Here is a 22786-nt window from a genome sequence, read left to right on the forward strand (position 1 = left end):
GTGAAGTGAGAAATTATCAACCTGTCAGTCTGGCTTCAGTGGTAGGGAAAATCATGGAGGCAATGATCAAGGGTGGAATTCAGGATCATTTGGATAGAATTGAAATTCTCAAGGATACTCAGCATGGTTTTGTAAAGGGAAAACCATGTTTAACAAATCTGGTTCACTATTTTGAAAGGATCACTCATGAGCTGGATTTACGGAATAATTTCGACATTGTTCATTTAGATTTCAGCAAAGCTTTTGACTTAGTCCCACATGAGCGGTTTCTTTATAAGCTGGAACAAGTTGGAATCACTGGGAAAATCCTTAGATGGATATCAGGATGGCTTCAGGGCAGGAGGCAGAGGGGTTGTGATAAATGGCTATTCCTCAGATTGGGTTGATGTAGGAAGTGGGGTTTCCAAAGGATTAGTATTGGGACCACTGTTGTTTTTAATTTTCATAAACAACACTGATGAAGGGATAGAGGGCGTGATGTCTAAATTTGCAGATGATGTTAAAATTGGTAGAGTAGTTAATAATCACTGTTATGCTCTTCAGAGAGATCTAGATAGACTTCAGGAATGGTCAGAAAAGTGGCAGCTATGCTTTAATCCAACAAAGTGTAAGGTATTACACCTGATAAACAGTAAGCCCAAAATAATTTATTCACTAGGTGGAATTCAACTAAACCCAGTACTGGAGGAAAGGGACTTGGGTGTTACGATACGGTCCGACATGAAATTCTCTGAGCATTGTAAACAGGTTGCAAGGAAGGCCCATGGTGTCCTATCAATGATCTATCAAACTTTTACAAGTAGAGATAGAGACGCAATAATCCCATTATATAAGGCTTTTGTTAGACCACACTTGAAATACTGTGTTCAAGTATGGAGACCACACCTAAAGAAAGACATCGAGCTTCTTGAAAGAGTGCAAAGATGGGTAACTCACCTGGTGAGATCGGCAAAAGGGCATCCTTATGAAGAGACTTCGAATATGTGGGTTGCAAAGTTTGGAAACTAGACACCTTAGAGGAGATTTGTTTGAGGTGTTTAAGACTCTGCGAGGCATCAGTAAAATGAATGAGGATGAAATTTTCAAGATTATAAATGATGCTACAACTAGGGGACATAATTCAAGTTACGGGGGGGAGATGTTTAGATTGGACTGCAGGAAGTTTTATTTTAGCCAGCGAGTTATAAATTACTGGAACAGTGATTAGGTTGCCTACATGGGTGGTAGAGGCTGACAGTTTGGGGAAATTCAAAGGTCATCTGGATAGTACCTTTGGGTGAGGGAAACACATAGGATGATAGGTTTAATTTCCTTTTCTTTTATTAATTATTAGTTTGTTTTTTTATCATTGTTTTATTCTTTTTTTTTTTTTTTTTTTTGGCTGGTGCAGCATATAGCCATAAGCTTTCTTGCACCATGCGGCCATTACTAATACTAATACAGTAATGTTTCTTATATTCTCTCTACCTTGTGAACTCCTCTGACCGTGTGGTCTCCAGGAGTATAAACAGAAAATTTATTTATAAAATTATAAAATTTAAAATATAATTTAAAAATGTGTTTTTTTCCACGTTATTTCCAATGAAACAAAACTTTTATTAATTCTTCTGGTTAAAATGAAAAAAGAAAAACACACACACACACCAAAAAAAAAGCATTAGTCATAAAATATAAACATGAACCTAATCATTTCCACTTTACAATTCAGAAATCTGTTAGGAGCACATGAATTTAAACTTAAACAAGCACATGAATTAATGTTTTATCAAATAAATAAAGGAGTAAACAAATAAATAATAAAAATCAAAATAAAAAATGATTTTATATCGATATGCTATACAAAAAACTTATTGTGCAATTAATAAACATAAGAGTATACAATTTCTGTAGCAGATGCATGAACCAATAAAACAATATGTCAATTGTTGATGTGCTGGAACAGAAATTAGCACACGGGACCCGACATGTCCTTTGCACATAGAATTCCAAATAAACATAATTGTTCACTTTCAAAACTGCTGAAATAAACAACTAACTATATTTAGGAAGGTACTGGAAGTTTCAGCCATTATACTGAACTAATTAAAGTGCAACAGTTATTTTAAAGCAGACCTATCACATCACATGTAACCAGTAGGTTAAGGAGAGCAATGTTCATACTAATTTCCTTCTCAGTTAAGCAGCTGTGTCAGAGTTTTTAAAATTACCACTTATTATGAGTTGATGAGTTAAATTACAAATGGCATTTGAGAATGCAACATATTTCAGCAAAGTTCTAGCTCCACAACTTTTCAGGCTCTTTCATTTTACACAGTATTTAGCATCAATTTGCCTAACTTCAGTCAAGACCAAGAATTAAATACTGTTGTTGTTTCAATATAGAACCATGAAAATGAGACTGCAAAAATTATTGCATTAAAAAATTTTATATCTTAAAATGTGTTTTTAGTAAAATAATCAAGTTTTATAGTGGAAAACTACAGAAGGAGGAGAGGAGATGAGTATGAAAAGAGGTGTTTTCCCACACTTTTCTTTACCATAGCTATTTTTAAATAAATTATAAAATTAATGATATCTATATATAATTATGTTAAAGAAAATCTATAAAACATTAATTATTTTTTTCTACATCATGTCACACAGGCTTAACAAAACAACGAAATAAAAAAAAAAAAAAAAAAGGACAAAGGATCTTCTATAAGATGGGATGAGTGAAAGTTAAGAAGCACATCCAAAAACTAACAGTACAATGTGGACTGTTAGCTCATTAACTAGAAAAGTGCTTCTGGTTAATGAGCCAAATATTGGTTGCTTTCATGAAACAACTTGATGAGATAGATATTTTTTATTGTATGTTTTTAATTCTTTTACAGGCCATATTACAACGATGCATTTGCCTGAAATGTGAAGTAATCAAAGCTTTAGAAATATATAATATTTTCTTTACCGTAGTTATTTTTAAATAAATGATAAAATTAATGGAATTCTATATAATTAAGTTAAAGAAAATCTATAAAACATTTTACTTATTTTTTGTACATCATGATGCATAGGCTTAAAATTTTAACAAGACAATGTAAAAAGGCAATCAGTGATACAATATATCATCTAAACTATTACACCTAATGGGCATACAGGTCACTATGGTAGTACAAATCAGTTTAGGACCAACAAACCTCCATTTTCTTCTCCATGTTGTCCTATTATATTTTTAGCCCTGGATAGAGTACACCAACTTCCTTCTTGTGACTGTTGACACCATGAGTAGAGTGGACTCTACTCATGCTAAGTAGAGTGGACTCTACTTAGCATGCTTTGCTTTTCTGGCATGGTTCACACAGTTTCAAGTAAACTAGCTTACTCAACAGCAAGATTTTTTTATTTCACCTTAACCTGTTTCAGTACTCCTGTTTTGCCTCCATGACCAGTTGCAAGATAAGCTTCATGTATGATAGAAAATAATTCTTCATATGTCACATAAACAGTATCATAAGTTTGCCATCACTGATGATATTAAGAATATCAAATATATTTATTGGTTAGTATTACACTGCTTTTTCACACTAAGCTTCCTTTACTTTTCACATGTACTTATTAGTTGAGGCATATGATGCAAGAAAGCAAGCGTACAGAGCATCAGCCAAAAAAAACCCTTCCCGTTTCACCCATCCATTCACTTCAAATGTTTGTCTAGTTCAGCCTTAAATTTATTTAAACTATCAACTTCCACAACAACAGATGGAAGTCTGTTCCAGCAATCAACTACCCGCTGGCTAAAGGCAAACATCCGCATATCTATTCTACAACTGTGTTTCCTCAATTTGAATCTATGCCCCCCCCCACATGTTCTTAATCTCAACAAGTGGAAGAATCCCATCAGCATTGAGCCTGCTCAAACCAATCCAGGCCTTATACACCTCAATCAGATCATTTCATAGGTGCTTAGTCTCCAGATGCTGCAACTTACAGAATTTAAGCCTCTCCTGGTAAGAGAACCAATTTTTTCCTCTCACGAACCTTGTTGCCCTTCTCTGTACTTGTTCTAGCAAGTCTACATCCTTGCTAAAATGAAGCTCCCAGATATGTACGCAGTACTCAAGGTGTGGCTTGCCTTATACAAAGCCACACCTTGAGCCACACCATTGCCTTATACAAAGGTATAATCACCTCCTTGTCTCTGCTAGCAAAATTCTTTTTTTCTTTTTTTTTTTTTTTTTTTTTTTTTGTTAGTTGTTGGCACATTGGCTTCTGTGGCCATAATGCACCTCCCAAAGTTTTTTCATTTTACTCTGATCCAAACCCGAGGCGGGATTCAAACACGCGACCTTCAGATTGCCATACAGGCAATTTACCCGCCTGGCTAGCCTAGTCAGCAGCAAAATTCCTATACATCAACAAAACTCCATGACCTGCACTGGCTGGCTGGCTGGCTGGCTGGTTGGTTGGTTGGTTGGTTTGGATTTTATTGGCACATTAGCAACTAAGGCTATCATGCACCAACCTGCTCTGCTCTGGCAGCCCATCTGCACTGCTCAGAGAACTTGATATCCGACTGCACAATTACCCACAGGTCTTTTTTCATTCTCCACTTCCCTGAGTGTAGTACCGCACAGTTGGTACATTTCTCTTGGGTTATTGCTACCCATAAGCAGTACTTTTGCATTTGTCAATATTAAACATCAGTTGCCTCTTCTCAGCCCATCAACCTAACTTTTCTAGATCCTGTTGCAGTAGCATACTGTCTTTATTATCATTAACATCCCTGCCAACCCTTTTATCATCTGCAAACTTGGACATTAAGCCTGATATACCTTCAGCAATATCATTAATAAATTCAAAAAACAACAATGGGCCCAGCACCAAACCCTGCACAACTCCACTAATAACATTAGTCCACATAGAGCAGTGTCCATTTATTATCACTCTCTTCTGTTTCCCACTCAACCATCCTTTTATCCATTGCAGCAGCTTGCCCTTAATACCATAATACTCCAATTTGTACAGCAGTCTTCCATGTGCAACAGTATCAAAAGCCCCACTAAAATCCAAGTATATGATATCAAAATTATATTTTGCATTCAGTTCCTTCATGACCACATCGTAGTATCCAATCAAATTGATCAGACAAGACTTCCCCTTAACAAACCCATGCTGTGAGTGACTGCTGTCTTGTCTTGGTGATTCTGTATCACCTCTTTAACCAGTAACTCCATTATTTTCCCCAGAACAGAGGTTAAACTAATATGTCTATAATTATTTGTGTCACCCTTTGAACCCCCTTTGTGAATTGGGGATATATTTCCACATCTCCAGTCTATAGGACCTCCACTGACTCTAAGCATACTCTCATAATTATGGCAAAGGGTTGCTTACTTCCCTAACGGCCTCCTTCAATATAACTGGATAGATTCCATATAACAAGATATATTCCATCTGCCCAAGGTGCCTTTTTTTATGTTTAACTTCAACAATTTCTCCTGCACTTTGCTCTCTGTTATTACAAAATCATTTAGCTCCCTGTTAGGGTTTAGTAAACTTCTATCCTCCCCTTCCTTACAGAATTCCTCATATGTGAATGTAGATGCAAAATACTCATTCAGTTTGTCAGCAATCTGAGCAAGGTCATCAACAGTTGAACTACCAACATCAAGTTAACCAATCTGATTCATCCCCTTCCTTCTAGAGTTTGCATAAGTAAAGAAGTCTTTGTTGTTTTTCTTTCCATCCTTTGCCAATGATTTCTCATAATCAGCCTTTGCTTGCCTAACCTCCTTTGTGATTTGATTACAGACTAACTTATATCTGCCATAGGCTTCTGTGTCACCTGATAATTTATATGCATCCCACACATTTTTCTTTTCAGCCACAAGCTTCATTAGTTCATCTGACACCCATTTAGGTCTAAATCTTGAACATTATTTTTTAGTTAGTATGAAAAGCCTAGTAGCTTCCAAGATTAATTCCCTGAAGGCATTTAGAATTCACTATATTTAACATCATCAGTTGATCCCACTGTATAGAATTCAAAAACTGCCTGAGACCACTGTAGTCACCTTTACGAAAACAAAAACCCTTCCCTTTACCCTTGAAGGTAGTTAGATCTTTAAATAAATCCCACATCACAAGACTGTGATCACTGTCACCTAGTGGTTCCTTTATCTGCAAATTCCTAATGCATGAGTCACCACTGCTGACAATCAGATCAAGACTATTACCCCATCTGGTTGCCTCTTGAAGACGTTGCTGTAGAAAACAATCCTCCAAAAATCCACAAAAGCCTTGCTAGTGTGCAAGTCACCAACCCACAAGTTCCAGTCAATATCTGTGAAGTTAAAATCCCCACTATAAGTCAATCTGATTTATGGGCGCACTAATTCTCTGTATAGTTCATTGTACTCAGAGTCATTAGGCACTTCGTTAGATTTTATGTGTTTCCTAACTAATAGCATAACCCCTCCTCCCTTCCTGCCCTGTCTATCCTTTCTGCACACAATGTACTCCATAAATTCCAATTCTGCACTGCTTATATCTATGTGACATCATGTCTCTGATATCCCAACAATCTCTGCCTTTGATTGCTTCATCAGCACTTCAAATTGAACAAATTTATTTACTACACTTGTTACTGGTATACTTGCTGTACCAGTAAGAAGTATAGTAAGAGGCGCTGGTATACTTGCATGTACATGAATGCTACTTCTAGCATTCATGTACATGCAAATATACCAGCACCTGTTCTTACTCCTAGTTACCCTAACACAGCCATTGTATTTACTTGTTCCATGATGACCCCAGTAGCTACTGAAATCCCAAGCAACTTGCTCTCTAGGCTGCTGCTCATTACAATAGAAGTCGTGCAAGAATCGCTTTCGCCTCTGCCTGTGACTACTGTTAATCTTTTAGTCTGTGGATCCCTCCAAGCTCGCGGTTTTCCGACCCACCTCACACTGCTTTGATAACATCAGCAAATTATGTTTACTGAAAATTAAATAAAAAGTAATTTTTCATTTCTGCTTTTTTTTTTCGTTTTTTTTTTCCTGAACAGTAATATCATCCATTAATTCATAAAAACATTTTGAAAAAGACATTATTACCATATAATGAATGAATTTCGTGAATTTGAAGTACTGATCAAGACATCAAAGGTAGATATTGTTGGGATATCAGAGACATGGGGTCACACAGATATAAGCAGTGAAGAATTGGAATTTGAGGAGTATGTGTACAGAAAGGACAGACAGGGTAGGAAGGGAGGAGGGGTTATGCTGTTAGTTAATAAAAACAAAATCAAAGGAAGTGCATCCAGGTGACATAGGTGGACAGTGCAATGTTGAGTCTGTTTGGTGTGACATAAACACTGGGAAAAGGAAAATGAGAGTACAAGTATGAGAGAGTATTGGATACTGGGAAAATGAGAAAATGAGAGTGTTATAGGCCTAATGACTCTGATGAGTACAATGAACAGTTGTGCAGAGAAATAGAATGGGCCAGTAAATCAGAATGTCTTGCAATGGAGGATATTAACTTTCCAGATATTGACTGCAACTTGTGGGTTGGTCCCTCACACACTAGTAAGACTAATGGATGTATTAACAGATTGTTTTCTACGGCAACATGTTCGATGGGCAACAAGAGGGAGAAAACCCTTAATCTGATTAGCAGAAGTAATTATTCATGCATTAAGAATTTGCAGATAAAGGAACCACTAGGTGACAGTGATCACAGTGTACTGATGTGGGATTTACTTAAACATGTAACTACCATCAAAGGTAAAGGGAAGGGTTTTTGTTTTCGTAAAGGTGACTACAGTGGTCTCAGACAGTTTTTAAATTCTATACAGTGGTATCAACTGATGATTTTACCTACAAAGAATTTTAAAGGGAAGCCTTCAGGGACTTAAATCATGGAGGCTACTAGGATTTTCATACCAAGAAATACTGTTCAAGATTTAGGCATAAATGGATTTTGGATGAATTAATAAGGCTCGTGGCAGAGAAGAAAAATGCATGGGATGCATATAAATTATCAGGCGACACAGAAGCCTATGGCAGATATAAGCTAGACTGTAATCAAGTCACAAAGGAGGTTAGGCAGACTACAAGAATTCTTTTGCAAAGGACAAAGTAAAACAGCATATAAGAGTTCTTTACGTATGCAAATTCTAGAAGGAAGGCAATGAATCAGATGGTCCACATAACATAGATGGTTTGACTATTGATGATCCTGCTCAAGTAGCTGATAAACTGAATGAGTATTTTGCATCTACATTCACACATGAGGAGTTATTCAAAGGGGGAAATGCCAGATGTTTATCAAACTGTAACAGGCAGCTAAGTGATTTTGTATGTAATGAGAGCAAAGTGGAGGAGAAATTGTTGAAGTTAAACATAAAAAAGCACCTGGGGCAGATGAATCTATCCAGTTATAATGAAGGAGGTAGCAAAATAAAAAGCAAATCCTTAGAGTATGGGGGGGAGGTACCTACAGACTGGAGAAGTGCAAATGTATCCCCAATTCATAAAGGGGTTTCAAAAGGTGACACAAATAATTATAGACCTGTTAGTTTCAGCTCTGTTCCGGAGGAAAATAATGCAGGCACTGGTTAAAGAGGTGATACAAAATAACCTAGACAAGACATCAAAGGTAGATATTGATTGGTATCCAATTGGTATCCACATCATAGTATCCAATTTGATTGGATACTATGATGTGGTCACAAAGGAACTGGATGCAAAAAATAATTTTGATATCATATATTTGGATCTTAGAAAGGCTTTTGATACTGTTGCACATGGAAGACTGCTGAACAAATTGGAGCAATGTGACATTGGAGGCAAATTGCTGCTATGGATAAGGGTTGAGTGGGAGAAGACAGAGTAGGGTAATCAATGGACACTGCTCTTTGTGGACTAATGTTACTAGTGGAGTCTCCCAGGTTTCAGTGTTGGGTCCATTGTTTTTTTTCTGTATTTATTAATGATATTGATGGTACATCAGGCTTAATGCCTACATTTGCAGACGATACGAAGGTTGGCAGGGTTGGTAATGACAGTACACTACAACAACAGAAGTTTAACATTGACAAATGTAAAGTACTGAATATGGGAAGCAGCAACCCCAGTGTAACGTATCAACCGTGTGTACTACACTGACAGTGGTAGAGAATGAAAAGGACCTGGGGTTAATTGTGCAGTCAGACGTGAAGTTTTCTGAGCAGTGCAGATGGTCTGCTCATGGTGTCTTGTCAATGATACACAAAATTTTTCCAGAAGGAATAAGGAGGTGATTATCCCCTTGTATAAGGCAATGGTCAGGCCACACTTTGAGTACTGTATACAGGTCTGGAGGTCTCATTTTAAGAAGGATGTAGAGATGCTGGAATGAGTACAGAGAAGAGCAAAAAGATTAGTGAATGGAATACAGGGTTGCTCTCATGAAGAAAGGATTAACTTCTGCAAATTACAGTGTCTGGAGACTAGGCACCTGCGAAGTGATCTGATTCAGGTGTATAAGCCTTGAATGGTTTGAGAAGGCTGAATTCTGATGGGATACTTCTCCTTACTCAGATTTAGAACCCCGGGAGGGGGGGGGCATAGATTCAAACTGAGGAAAATAGTTGTAGAACAGATGTGCGGAAGTTTGCCTTTAGCCAGCGAGTAGTTGATTGCTTTAACAGACTTCCATCTGTTTTTGTGGAAGTTGATAGCTTAAATAAATTTAAGGCTGAATTTTCAGCGTAGTCTGTGCTTGTTAACAGGAGAGACTGCTTCTACAGGGATGGAATACACTTAAATAGAAAGGGTGGAAGAATATTTGCTGATGCTTATCGAGACAGTGTTAGGCGGGTCAGAAAACTGCTAGCTTGGGGGGTATTCACAGACTAAAAGATTAAAACTAGCTGCAGGCAGAGGTGAAGATGATTCTTGCACTACTTCTATTAGAATATGGGAATTTCAGGGACTGGTGGCAGTCATCTTGAAACAGGTCGGTATATGGGATGTGTTAGGATAACTAAGAATAAGAATACGTGCATGTATACTTGCATGTATACCAATGCTAGAAGTATAGTAAATAAGCTTGATGAATTTGAAGTATTGGTAAAAACATCAAAGGCGAATATTGTTGGGATATCAGAGACGTGGTGTCACACAGATATTAGGAATACAGAATTGGAATTTGGGGAGTACAATGTGTACAGAAAGGATAGGAAGGGAGGAGGTGTTATGCTGTTAATTGAGAAAAACAAAATCAAATGGGAGGGCTTGAACCCTAGGGCATGAACTCAAGGAGCGTGTGCTAATTCACTCCCACTCCTGACTCAGCTATGGAGGCCGTATATACCTTTACTCAAATCTCTGCTCTCAGAATGTAAAGAAAGTCAAAGTGAAGTGCATACTACTCTGGATTAAGGAGATTTAGTTTCATTGGGAGACTCTGTTGTCAGGGAAATGGGTAACATTTTTTGTAATAGGGATAGGCGGGACAGAACCACCTATCTATTTTTATTGAATGATTTGATTTGTATTTTATTGGCACATTAGCAACTAAGGCTATAATGTGCCAAATCCAGGTCATATATAAAAAGTTAAACATTCAGTGACCCAATTAGTTAGGCCACCATGTCGAGATATAACATAGATATAAAAGGTATAAAAGTAAAAAATATATCAACAAAGAAATAACAATAAAAGGTAAATTTTAAATACGAGTAAAAAGGTTTATTGATTTTAAACAGCTAAAAACAGCAGACACATTGTCATTGTCGGATAAAATCTGACTGAGTGTATAAGGCTCAGCCAGATGACTAAAAGCGGTAAAATAAAAATCATGTTCGTGTCTAAAACGTGGACACTAGGTTAAAATGTGACGTATACTTAAATAGGTGTCACAGTTCTCACACATAGGACAGTCATCTGCCCTCAGCAGAAATGAATGTGTAAGATGACTGTGTCCTATGCGGAGGCGAGCTAAAACAACTTCCTCTCTGCGATTCCTGCACAGACCAGACTGCCAATGTAGGATTACAGGCTTTATCTGATAGAGCTTGTTTGTGACTTGCTCATGCCAAGATTGTTGCCATTAGGAGAGTAATTTTTCATATATTAGATGCCTGTAGTCTGTATAGGGGACTAACAGGCAATAAGTATTGTGGGGTTCTGGTGACCTGGCCGCAGCATCTGCCAGTTCATTTCCCACTATCCCCATGTGGCTTGGAATCCAGCAGAAACGAATGTCGAAAGAACACTCAGACAGAGAGTGTAGCGTCTGCTGAATCCGGGTCACAAATGGATGAGGATTATACCTCATACCCGATAAAGTCTGCAGTGTAACTAGAGTCAGTGTACACCATACACCTTTGATACCTATGGGTTTTAATGTGGTCCAAGGCTAACTCTATAGCATACAACTCAGCTGTGTATATGCTGTATGCTTAGGGAATCTTTCCAGATATAGAACGATCTGGAAAGATAGCAGCAGATCCAACAGACAACTGCGACTTCGAGCCATCAGTGAAGACAGGCAAGAAGTCGGAATTTTCGGCCCGGTGGACAGCGTAGAGTTGGTGGTAGACAGAAGATGGAGTTATGGACTTACCCCAATTTTTAAGGGAGAAGTCACATGATGGTAAGCGAGCATGCCAGGGTGGAAGTGGTTGCACCCTGGCATGGACTTACCCCAATTTTTAAGGGAGAAGTCACATGATGGTAAGCGAGCATGCCAGGGTGGAAGTGGTTGCCTTGGTGACTGGGCAACATTGTCTACTATGATGTCGAGCTCTCTGAGCAGCTCTTGGACACGGATACCAAAAGGCCGGTTGGCAGTCTGACGAGTGTTATATAGGTTTTCCCATCGTGGCTTGAAAACGGATGTCCACGTAGGGTTGTCTGGCAAGGATTTTAATTTAAAGGTATATTTTAACGACAATTGCTTTCGTCAAAATGACAGTGGTGGTTTAGTTGCTTCAACATATAAACTCTGTACAGGGGATGTTCTAAATGCTCCAGTAGCAGTACGGATGGCTTGGCAGTGAGCTGGGTCCAGCCATCTAAGTACACTGTTTCAAGCCGATGCGTACACTTGGGACTCATAGTCTAGTTTAGATCGGACAAGTGCACGATAGAGGCTGAGTAAAGTGGAGCGGTCTGCTCCCCATTTATTGGAGGAAATAGAGCGTAGGAGATTCAACCCTCTTGTGCACTTTGTCTGCAGTTGACGAATATAAGGTAAAAATGTCAACTTCTTGTCGAAAGTGAGTCCCAAGAATTTTGTCTCGGGTGCTACTGGAATGATGTCTTGTCCGAGTTTAAGTTCTGGTTCAGGGTGAAGGTTCCATTTGCGACAAAAGTGTACGCAGACAGTCTTCTGTGGCAAGAACCTAAAACCATTAGTCACTGCCCAAGAGTTGACGTGGTGCCATTGAAAGACAATGACATGCTGCCATTGTCTTTCAATGACCCTCATATTGCATGACTGCAAAAAGATACTAAAGTCATCTACAAAGAGGGCACTGTTTACGGTTGGAGGAAGTTGTTCAGTTATAGAGTAAACTTTGATAGCAAAAAGCGTAATGCTTAAAACTGATCCTTGTGGAACTCCCTCTTCTTGGCAGAATGGCCGGGAAAGGGTGGATCCTACACGAACTTGGAAAGACCGGTCTGTAAGGAAGTTTTTAATAAAGAGGGCAATGTATCCTCTATGACCAAAATTAAAGATGTCTTTTAAAATTCCATATCTCCAAGCCGTGTCATACGCTTTTTTCATATCAAAGAAAACCGACACCTGGTGCTCACGTTTCAGGAAAGCATCACATATAGATGTTTCCAAGTGGATTAAATGGTCAAGTGTTGACCTGTTCCTTCGGAAGCCACACTGTATCCTGGAAAGGAGGTCGTTAGCTTCTAAATACCACAAAAGACAAGCATTGACCATTCTTTCCAGGATCTTGCACAAGCAGCTGGTCAGAGCAATAGGATGGTAATTTTTTGGTATTTTTGGATCCTTTCCTGGTTTCGGAAAGGAAAGGACGGTTGCCATATGCCATGAGTCTGGAAATGTCTCTTCAATATAGATTCTATTATAGAAATGGAGCAAACGATCCATGGATTCCATTGAAAGGTGTTTAATCATTTCATAATTAAATTAGCCATACTTAGCCATAATTATGAGAGCTTCCTTGGACTCAGGGGAGGTACCCATAGACTGGAAATGTGTAAATGTGACCCCAATTCACAAAGGAGGATCAAAGGCTGACACAAGTAATTATAGACCTGTGAGCTTAACTTCTGTTCCAGGAAAATTAATGGAGGCACTGGTTAAAGAAGCACTGCAGGATCATTTAGACAAGACTTCAGTTATAGCTCAGACACAGCATGGTTTTGTTAAGGGGAAGTCTTGCCTGACCAACTTGATTGGATACTATGATGCAGTCACAAAAGAACTGGATGCAGGGAATAACTTTGATATTATACACTTGGATCTTAGAAAGGCTTTTGATACTGTTGCACATGGAAGACTGCTACACAAATTGGAGCAGTGTGACATTGGAGGCAAATTGCTGCTATGGATAAAGGGGTGGTTGAGGGGGAGAAGACAGAGAGTGGTAATCAATGGACACTGCTCATCGTGGACTAATGTTATTAGTGGAGTCCCTCAGGGCTCAGTGTTGGGTCCATTATTGTTTTCTGTATTTATAAATGATATTGATGATGGTATATCAAGCTTAATGTCCAAGTTTGCAGATGATACAAAGGTTGGCAGGGTTGTCAAGGATACTACTGACACTATGCTGCTGCAACAGGATCTGGAAAGGTTGAGCAGATGGGCTGAGAGGTGGCAAATGAAGTTTAACATTGACAAATGTAAAGTACAACACATGGGAAACAGCAACCCCAGAGCAACGTATCAACTCTGTGGTACTACACTGACAGTGGTAGAGAATGAAAGGGACTTGGGGGTGGTTGTGCAGGCAGATATGAAGTTCTCTGAGCAGTGCAGACGGGCTGCAAGAGTAGCTCATGGAGTATTGTCAATGATATACAGGAATTTTTCCAGCAGGGATAAGGAGGTGATTATTCCCTTGTATAAGGCAATGGTCAGGCCACACCTAGAGTACTGTATACAGGTCTGGAGGCCTCATTTCAAAAAGGATGTAGAGCTGCTGGAACGAGTACAGAGAAGGGCAACAAGATTAGTGAATGGAACAAAGGGGTGCTCTTACAAAGGAAGGCTTAAGTTTTGCAAATTACAGTGTCTGGAGACTAGGCACCAGCGAGGTGATCTGATAGAGGTATATAAAGCCTTGAATGGTTTAAGCATGCTCAATGCTGATGGGATTCTTCCTCTAGCTCAGAAAAATCATCTGAGAGGGCATAAATTCAAATTGAGGAAAGACAGATGTAGGATAGACGTGCGGAAATTTGCCTTTAGCCAGCGGGTGGTTGGTTGGTGGAACAGACTTCCATCCCTTGTGGTGGAGGTTGATAGCCTAAATAAGTTTAAGGCTCAGCTGGACAGGTATTTTGAACGAACAGAGGGGTGAAGTGGAAGTGGGTTTTTTTTTTTTTTTTTGGCTGATGCTGCATAAGCTTGCTTTCTTGCATCAAATGCCTCTACTAATGCTAATGCTAATAATGGATGTCGTCTGGCCCAACAGCACTCGCCTTGGATAGTGAGAGTGCTGCTTTCAGCTCCCACTGTGTAAAGGGCTGATTGTATTCCTCGCGATTGTTAGAGGACAGCTTCAGGTGGTGTTTTTCTGATCTTTGTTTGAGTGCGAGGAACTCCGGGGGGGTACGATGTTTCTGAAGACACTTTAGCGAATGTCTCCCCGAGAGTATTTGCAATTGTAGTTAGATCAGCAATTGTACATCCATTATGTTCCAGGATTGATGAAGGGTGTGAGGTGTATTTGCCCTTCATTTTCCGAACTTTGTCCCAGATGGCTTTGGGATTGGCAGACCGTGTAAGGGAAGATGAAAATTTGATCCAAGATTCCTTTTGGCTCTGACGTCTAATGTACCATGCTTTGGCACGTGCATGTTTGAAGGCTATTAAATTATCTGTGGTGGGGTAACAAAGAAATATTCCCCATGCTTTGTTTTGAGCCTTCCTAGCTGCTGTGCATTCACCATTCCACCATGGTTTTGGAAAACGTGGAAAGCATGACGATGTCCTTGAAATTGCAACTGCTGCTGCCTGGACTATACTTTCTGTGATATGTTTTACTGACTCATTAATTGGCTCCTGGTCGACTATAGTGGTATTGAACATTGCCAGATGACGAAGGCATTCCAGTCGGCGTAATCGATCTTCCAACGTGGTATCCTCGACTGGTGACATCGTCTCCCATTTTAAATGGTGGATAACAAGGGGAAGTGATCACTACCATAAAAGTTTTCTTCAAAGGAAGGGGGGAACAGATGAAAAGATCAATGACAGTAAATGTACGGGTAGCCATGTGGAAAAAGGTGTTAGATCTCACGTTTAGAAGGGCCAGATCATTGTTTTCAAGCAATTGCTCGATAATCCAACCTCTTCTGTTGATGTCAGAACTACCCCACAGTGGATTATGCCCATTGAAATCCCCTAATAATAGAAAAGGGGGTGGCAGTTGCTTAATGAGATCATCAAGGTCTGCCTGGGCGGTGTCGTTCCCAGGTGGCAAAAAAATGGAGCAAACAGTTAAAAGGAACCCTACTGTAAGTTGAACTGCTACAGCCTCTAGATTAGTATTAAGAAGCACAGCTTGAAAGGGGTTGTGGTTACCCACAAGGATAGCGACTCCTCAGTGGGCAGGTCCATCCCCAGCTCTGTCTCTGCGAATAACTGAGCTGTTACGCAAGTAATGGTCCTCATTTGCCTTTAAATATGTCTCTTGTAAGCAAAAGCAAGTTGGTTCATGCTTACTCAGGAGAGCCTTGATGTCATCTCTATTTCTACGAAATCCACGGCAATTCCATTGGAGAAATTTAAATGTACCCATTATTTTGATTTACTGGGTCTGTCTGGTGGCTTCCGAAGGACTGAGGGCTTCATTTTCTCAGTCCTGGGTTTATCTCTCTTTGGAAAGACTGGACGTTGGCCTGTATCCATTTCTTCTTCTTCTTCTTTCGCAAAGAGTTCCAGGACAGACTCGTCCTGTACCTCCTTATCTTCAACATCCATTGTCTCTTGGATTGTAGATGCCTGTTCCCCTTTCTTCTGAGTTTCTTTAGTACTCTGTTTTGGAAGTGGTGGAGCACTAGGCGGTACGGATATAGCAGTGGCGGCTGACTGTGATTTTTGGGTGGGCTTTTGGGAACTTAATAAATAGTGCGCAATGGGGGTAAATGACTCTCTTGGTGGAATACTCATATCAGTCTGAGTACCAATGGTACTTTTCCCAGAAGCTTTCTGGGCATATGAGGGCTTGGCGCTATTTATAGGTTGGATGCATCTTCTGGCCTCCTGATAGGAGATGTTTAGCTCTGTTTTTAGTTTCTGAATTTCCTTCTCATCTTTCCACCACTGGCATGCTCAAGAGTATGCAGGGTGTTCTCCTTGGCAGTTAGTACAACTTGGCTTAGAAGCTAAACATTCCTTGCTCTCGTGGTCTTTAGCACCACATCGAGCACAGGCAGGGTTGCAACGACAAGCTGTTTGAGAGTGGCCATACTTTTGGCATTTAAAACACCACAGTGGGTTCGGGATATAAATCCTCACTGGGCAGTTTAAATAGCCTGCTTTTATGGAACTTGGAAGCCTGGGGTGTTGAACGTTACGATGAGAACTCGGATAGGGACGAGATTCCCATCCTTCCGCATCGATATTCTTTTGACAGCCGTCACTCCTTGGTCTTTAAGTTCAGAGCAAATTCCTTCTTCAGAAACATGAAGAAGATCCCACTCTGATATGACACCGCGTGAGAAATTCAAGGTTTTATGGGGAGTAACAATGATGGGTAATCCCCCTAACTATGTGGCTTTCAGTAGTTGCTGTGCATGTTTTTGGCTTGCAGCCTCAACTAAAATGTCTCCAGAACATAGCCTTTTCACAGATTTTGGAGATCCTGTCAACCCTTCTAATCCTTTCTGGATGAAAAAGGGTGACATTTTCCTGAGTGCCTACTCTCCAATGGAATGGAGAATGAGGAAAAGCGGTGTCACAGATGGTGGTGTATGGTACGGTGTATGGTATGGTAGCTTAGAGGCACCATACCCACGTTTCCAATAAGCCTTGATCCCGTCCCAGGACCAAAAGGAGGGAGGCTTATAAGAACCACCCGCCGATTGATCCCAGTCGGGCCGGTCCGGGACCACCTGTCTTGTCGAAGCAGGCCAAAGTGGTGTATTAAGACTGGACCCCTCAATCACCAGGATTCATCCTTTCCGAATTCCACGGGTCGCGGCACATGGCTGCACACGCCGGATTCCAATGATGTAACCCTGGAACCAAGGTATGGGCGTTAGATCCCAGTGATGCTAATCTGGAGAACCAGCAGCATCACTGGAAGGTCCCCTCACCATGTACAGGTGTCCACGTCGAGGGGTTTTATTGAATGAATACAACCTAACAATTTGTTGCATAAATAAGGTACACAGTTAAAAAATGCCATGGTTTAGGTCAATGTGTATGTGTTTGCAATTCTGCCCAAACACAACAGGAGGGTGTAATTTGTTATTTGTTATTTGTTTTTTTTTAGGAGCATTAGCAACTAAGGCCATATTGCTCCGGGATATGCGGTGGTCATTCCCTGACCTTTCCACATCCTCCATATTTGGTGGTGACGGAGGGTGTAAGAGATTTCTGGTACATTAGCAACAACAGCTATTATGCAACAGGAAGGTTTATATGTTGAAAGGCTTGTTGAGTAACTCAAGACTTCAGGAACTCTGCAAGACTTTAGGGAGGAAATTTTTATCAGTATGGCTTGAACTTGTAGGTAGAAGGAATCTATTTTGTAGAGACGATATTCATTGAACAGAGATGGTGCAAGGTTATTTTGGTTTTTAGGAGCATTAGCAACTAACGCCATTTTGCTCCGGGATATGCGGTGGTCATTCCCTGACCTTTCTGCATCCTCCATATTTGGTGGTGACGGGCTCGAACCCTGGTCTAATCAAGAAGCGTGTGCTACGCCCTGCTGCTCCTTCCCACCTGGCTATGGAGGCGCCATGATGGTGCAAGGAGTTTTTTTCCAGTATCATTGAGTTCCGTAGTCAAGTGGTCAGGAGCGGGAGCGCAGTAGCACATGCTCTTCAAGTAGACCGGGGTTCAAGCCCCTGACTGCTAAATACGGTTGATCTGCCAACCCGCACTGGACCAGCATGGCAGATTATGGTCCATTTCCCTCAGCATGAATTGTTGAGGAGGCTTCCATCCTGCAGTGGGTTGATAATAGCTGCAGTTTACCTGGTTTTTTTTTTTTTTTTTTTTTTGAGTTCAGGGAAACTGATGGGGGGTGTGGGAGTGAGGTAATATAGGCACACATTTTTCGGATGATATGGGTCAAAGTAATATATACCAAGAATTGTTTGTCAGAAAAGCTAACATTAGCAAGATGTTCCGAGAGTGGCAACATTTCAAATGAACAGAAAGATAAAGCTAGGGAAACAAGCCTAAATAACTTCAAGGAGTGTGTCAGAGTAGAAAACTATAGAATACTTAGTCTAAACTGTGTATACAGAATGTCAGTAAAATGATTAGTTGTCCTAACCAGGAGTTCAAATAATTTGAACTCCTGGTTAGAACAACTAATGCTGATATCATAGGGCTAATAGAAATGTGGTGCCACCTGGAAATTTGGGGTGATGAGTTCCACTGTAGTATGTATAATGCATTTAGGAAAGATAGCGAAAAGAGAGAGGAGGAGTGGTGGGAATCATGATTCTTATCAAAAGCAGCCTTTATCAAATTGAAAAAGGATGTTTATCAAACAGATGAGTGAAAATTTTCTTTACTAGAGATTGACCAATTGTTGGCACAAACTTTCATCTGGTATTGTGGAGGTGGGTAGCTTGAATAAATTTAAGGAAGAATTAGATAAATAGTACTGGTTTCCAATGTATTTTCATATTCTGGCTTACCCATTCTGCTGACCAATTGTTAAATTTAAGTTGCATTATACACAGATACATTCAAATTTGAAATTAACTAACTTACAAAAGCAAGTGAAGATGTTAAAGAAAGCAGCTGTCCAGGGGTTCGGCTTTTCAAATATTGAGCTACTTCTTTGTTTCTGTGTGATGGTGTTCCTATCAAATCCACCAACTGTATTTCTGAAATAAAGGGTTACTGATAAAACAATCCAAAGCATAGCAAACAAGCATTTGAAATAAATACAAAGCTTTCCAAATACTAATTATATATTTATTTTTTAAAAAATATTAAGAAATAATGTATTACTCAAGAATAGTCTGAAGACAATTATTAAAATCAATATCTTCACACTATTTTCAACCAAAAAACTGAAAAATATAATCATTAGAGTAATAACCTGTATAAACAGAATGTTAGAGTAAGTAACATTTTTTAAAGTATTTAATCTTATTATCTAGTGGAAGTTCAATTATTAAAAAAAATTAAAGTAAAACAATTAAAGTTTAAGCTTAAAAAAAAAAAAAAAAGAAATGTCAATTTAGAGTCTATATTAAACAGCAATTTTACTTATCAGTAATTAAAAAAAATACTCAAAAATTAAACAGTGATTTTACGTATCAGTAAAATTACTGTTTAATTTTTTTTAACCATCTACTGGGAGCAATAAAAATATGACATTAGAAGGCACATTAGTAGCCTTTTTCTAGCATTATTATGCTTGCTTTTTTTTTTTTTTTTTTTGATTTGGTAGTTGTTGGCGCATCGGCTTCTGTGGCCATATTGCACCTCCCAAGGTTTTTGCAGTACTTTGATCCAAGCCCGAGGCGGGAATCGAACCCGCGACCTTTGGGTTGCCGGGCAGGTACTTTACCCACTCGGCTAGCCCGGTCGGCTTATTATGCTTGCAATAAAGGCACGAAATAATTCAAAATTATTCACTTCTCGAAGGCATCTTTGCTTTCAATCTATTATGAAGACATCTGTGAAAAATCTGTTTTTATATTAAAAATGTATATTTTTAATTTAATTTTTAATAAAATCCCCTGGGGGGGGGGGGTTAATAATAAAATCCCCCCTCTGAAGCAGTTTATACACGTGCTTTATAAATATTTTTGTAACTTGCTTATTAAATCATGCTTGCAGGCATTATCTTCCACTGCCAACAAACAAAACTTGAAATTAACAAGAACAGAAAAAACTTGTGCATTTCTATGGTTGGATAACGGCAATAAACATAAACAATATCTAATGGCACTGTGTGATACTATGATGAAATATGAAGCCAATATGTTTGATGATCGGCCAATAAAAAACCACTATTCTAAAATTCATTAGAGCACTTGATAATTATATGCAAGAAGAGCCTTAAAGCCTAAGAAACATTTTTTTATGGCCAAACTTCTTCAGTAAAAAAAAACCGGCTAAGGTAATTAAAGCCAATACGAGAACCACAGTAAACCTTGAGAAACTTTTACCAGACAACTCGTTTCCCACTACACTCAGTTTCTCCCTGCATTCTCCATAAACAGATGGTGTGTGTGTGTGTGTGTGTAGTGGCAGTAGAAGTTGGTAACAATGTATTGATTAGTTTTTTCTCATTATTAAAAGCAGATTATTGGCATTCATCAGTGTAATGCCTTCATGGCTGAAACTTACTTACAGGTGCACCCTCCAGACTGCCTCAGTCTTAGGGTGTTTATCCCCCCCCTTCCCGCTGTTTTAAAATAGGAAAACGAATTTCTACTGCCAATACCGATAACACACACAGTCTGTAGAAGTCATTTTCCTATTTTAAAACAGCGGGAAGGGGGATAAACACCTTAAGACTGAGGAAGTCTGGAGGGTGTGCTCGTAAGTAAATTTCAGCCACGAAGGCATTACACTCATGAACTCCAATAATCTTCTTTTAATAATGAGAAAAAACTAATCAATACATTGTTATCGACTTCTACTGGCACTACCGATAACATACACCATCTGTTTACCAAGAATACAGGGAGAAACTGCGGTAGCAGGAAACGAGTTTGTCCAGTAAAAGTTTCCCAAAGTTTGCCGTGTTTCTCGTGTTGGCTTTTTCTTTACCTTTGCCAAAAAAACAATTATACAGGTTGAAAATCAAACAAATAATGGGTAAAAAAAAAAAATTCACATTGATATCACTTTAATATTTTTATTTTCAAATTTAATTTGTTTCGGTGACATCTGACACCAACAGTTTTAAATTAATACAGTTTTAAATTAACCAGATAATGTTTAGCTAACCTGACTGATTAAAAAAAAATAAATGGTACATAATATTTAATTGTAAAGGATTAGCAAATTTACAGGGTTTCCCAAAAGTTGTGCAATATAGAGTAAAACTGTTTCTGTAAAACTTGCAGGTTATAGTTCAATGTAGTAGTTCAAACCTGTATAATTAACAGAAAACAGAAAATCATACACTATAGCACATTTAATTTCAATAATGAGAAGATCAAGATTCCAAGTGTTCAACCACCAACGCTTGGACCTATGTTCAACGTGAGATACTTTAACTTTTATCCAGTTTTGCCTATGTAAGAAAAAATCTAACACATTGTCAGAACAGTTATTTTAAAGCCTAATTGCTTCTCATCAAGAAGATTGAGACCACCTCCCACAGGTGGTCTCAATTAACAGACATATGCCAAACTGTGAACAATATATTTTGTCAGAGTGAATAACCAAGTGGTATGAAGGCATAATGACTGTCGCATGTACCTTTAGTCATTTGCACTTAGATTGTGTTGACCCTACACAGTACAATAATATAGGAATGTAATATCTCAATGCAGTAGTTTAAATCAAATAAAAATCTTACAAATACTATTTTATTTAATGTTTGTAATTATTGTTTTTCCTTGTACATTTAATTTTGACAGTCTTTGAAGGGAAACTGGAAGAAAAGCCATCATAATATTTGCATTCACAGAGATTATACGGTATCTCGTGGATCTACAGAGAATTTTAATCGGCTACATCTGAAAAGGTCCATCTGTCACACAAATCATGAGACCAACTGATTATTTCAAGAAAACTGAAAGTGGTCATGGGTGCCCCCTGGGTTTAGAAATAATGTTAGCTCTAAAAATGTACTTCTGATGAGTCCTGAGTGTGATTCTAAACTTAAGTCTGGTGTAGGTGTAGAAAAGGCGGTCTCTAAAATCATGGAAAATTCACTTAAAAGAGTGCAAATATGGAGAATGCAGACAACCTGACAAGGGTATTGTGATCGAGATTAACAAGGAGCCTGAGGGTATTAAGCAAATGATCTTATAAACAAATTAAGATTGAATATCACTAAGCCTAAGACACCTGGTTTGAAAATAATATGTTGTGATGTAATGAAGGACGATCTCTTTATGAGTTATATGAAAGAAACCTAATACATATGGGTCTATGCAGAGATGATGTAAATGAAGTGAAAATATGTTTTTCTAATGAAAACGAAAACAAGAATGGAATTAACTGGATCTTGGAAATACCCTGTAGAGTTAAAAAATTTCTTGATAAGCAAACAAGAATCTTTATTGGATTGATGTCCTAAAGGCTTAAGGAATTACATTTGGTTACTATAAATGTCAGAGGTAGGGGCACACTTCTAACACTTGCAGAAGTGATAGGCCAGTTTTCAGTCACTGTGGCATGACTGATCATAATTTTAAATTCTGTAAAATAAAAACAAACCTCA

General features: G+C 38.8%; 1 protein-coding gene across 3 annotated transcripts in view; it reads right to left on the bottom strand.

Moving 5' to 3' along the window:
• Positions 1-22786, bottom strand: part of gwl (serine/threonine-protein kinase greatwall) — a 248358-nt gene that overhangs the window by 122434 nt on the left and 103138 nt on the right. For all 3 annotated transcript variants that reach the window (XM_090388326.1, XM_090388324.1, XM_090388325.1), the window contains one exon: positions 19141-19256. In XM_090388326.1, the coding sequence (XP_090244452.1) occupies positions 19141-19256 (116 nt within the window). The remainder of the gene's footprint in view (positions 1-19140; positions 19257-22786) is intronic.

The sequence above is a fragment of the Mastigoproctus giganteus genome, chromosome 14 (genome assembly GCF_048544385.1).
Source record: "Mastigoproctus giganteus isolate SK-2022 chromosome 14, ASM4854438v1, whole genome shotgun sequence".
NCBI lineage: Eukaryota > Metazoa > Arthropoda > Arachnida > Uropygi > Thelyphonidae > Mastigoproctus > Mastigoproctus giganteus.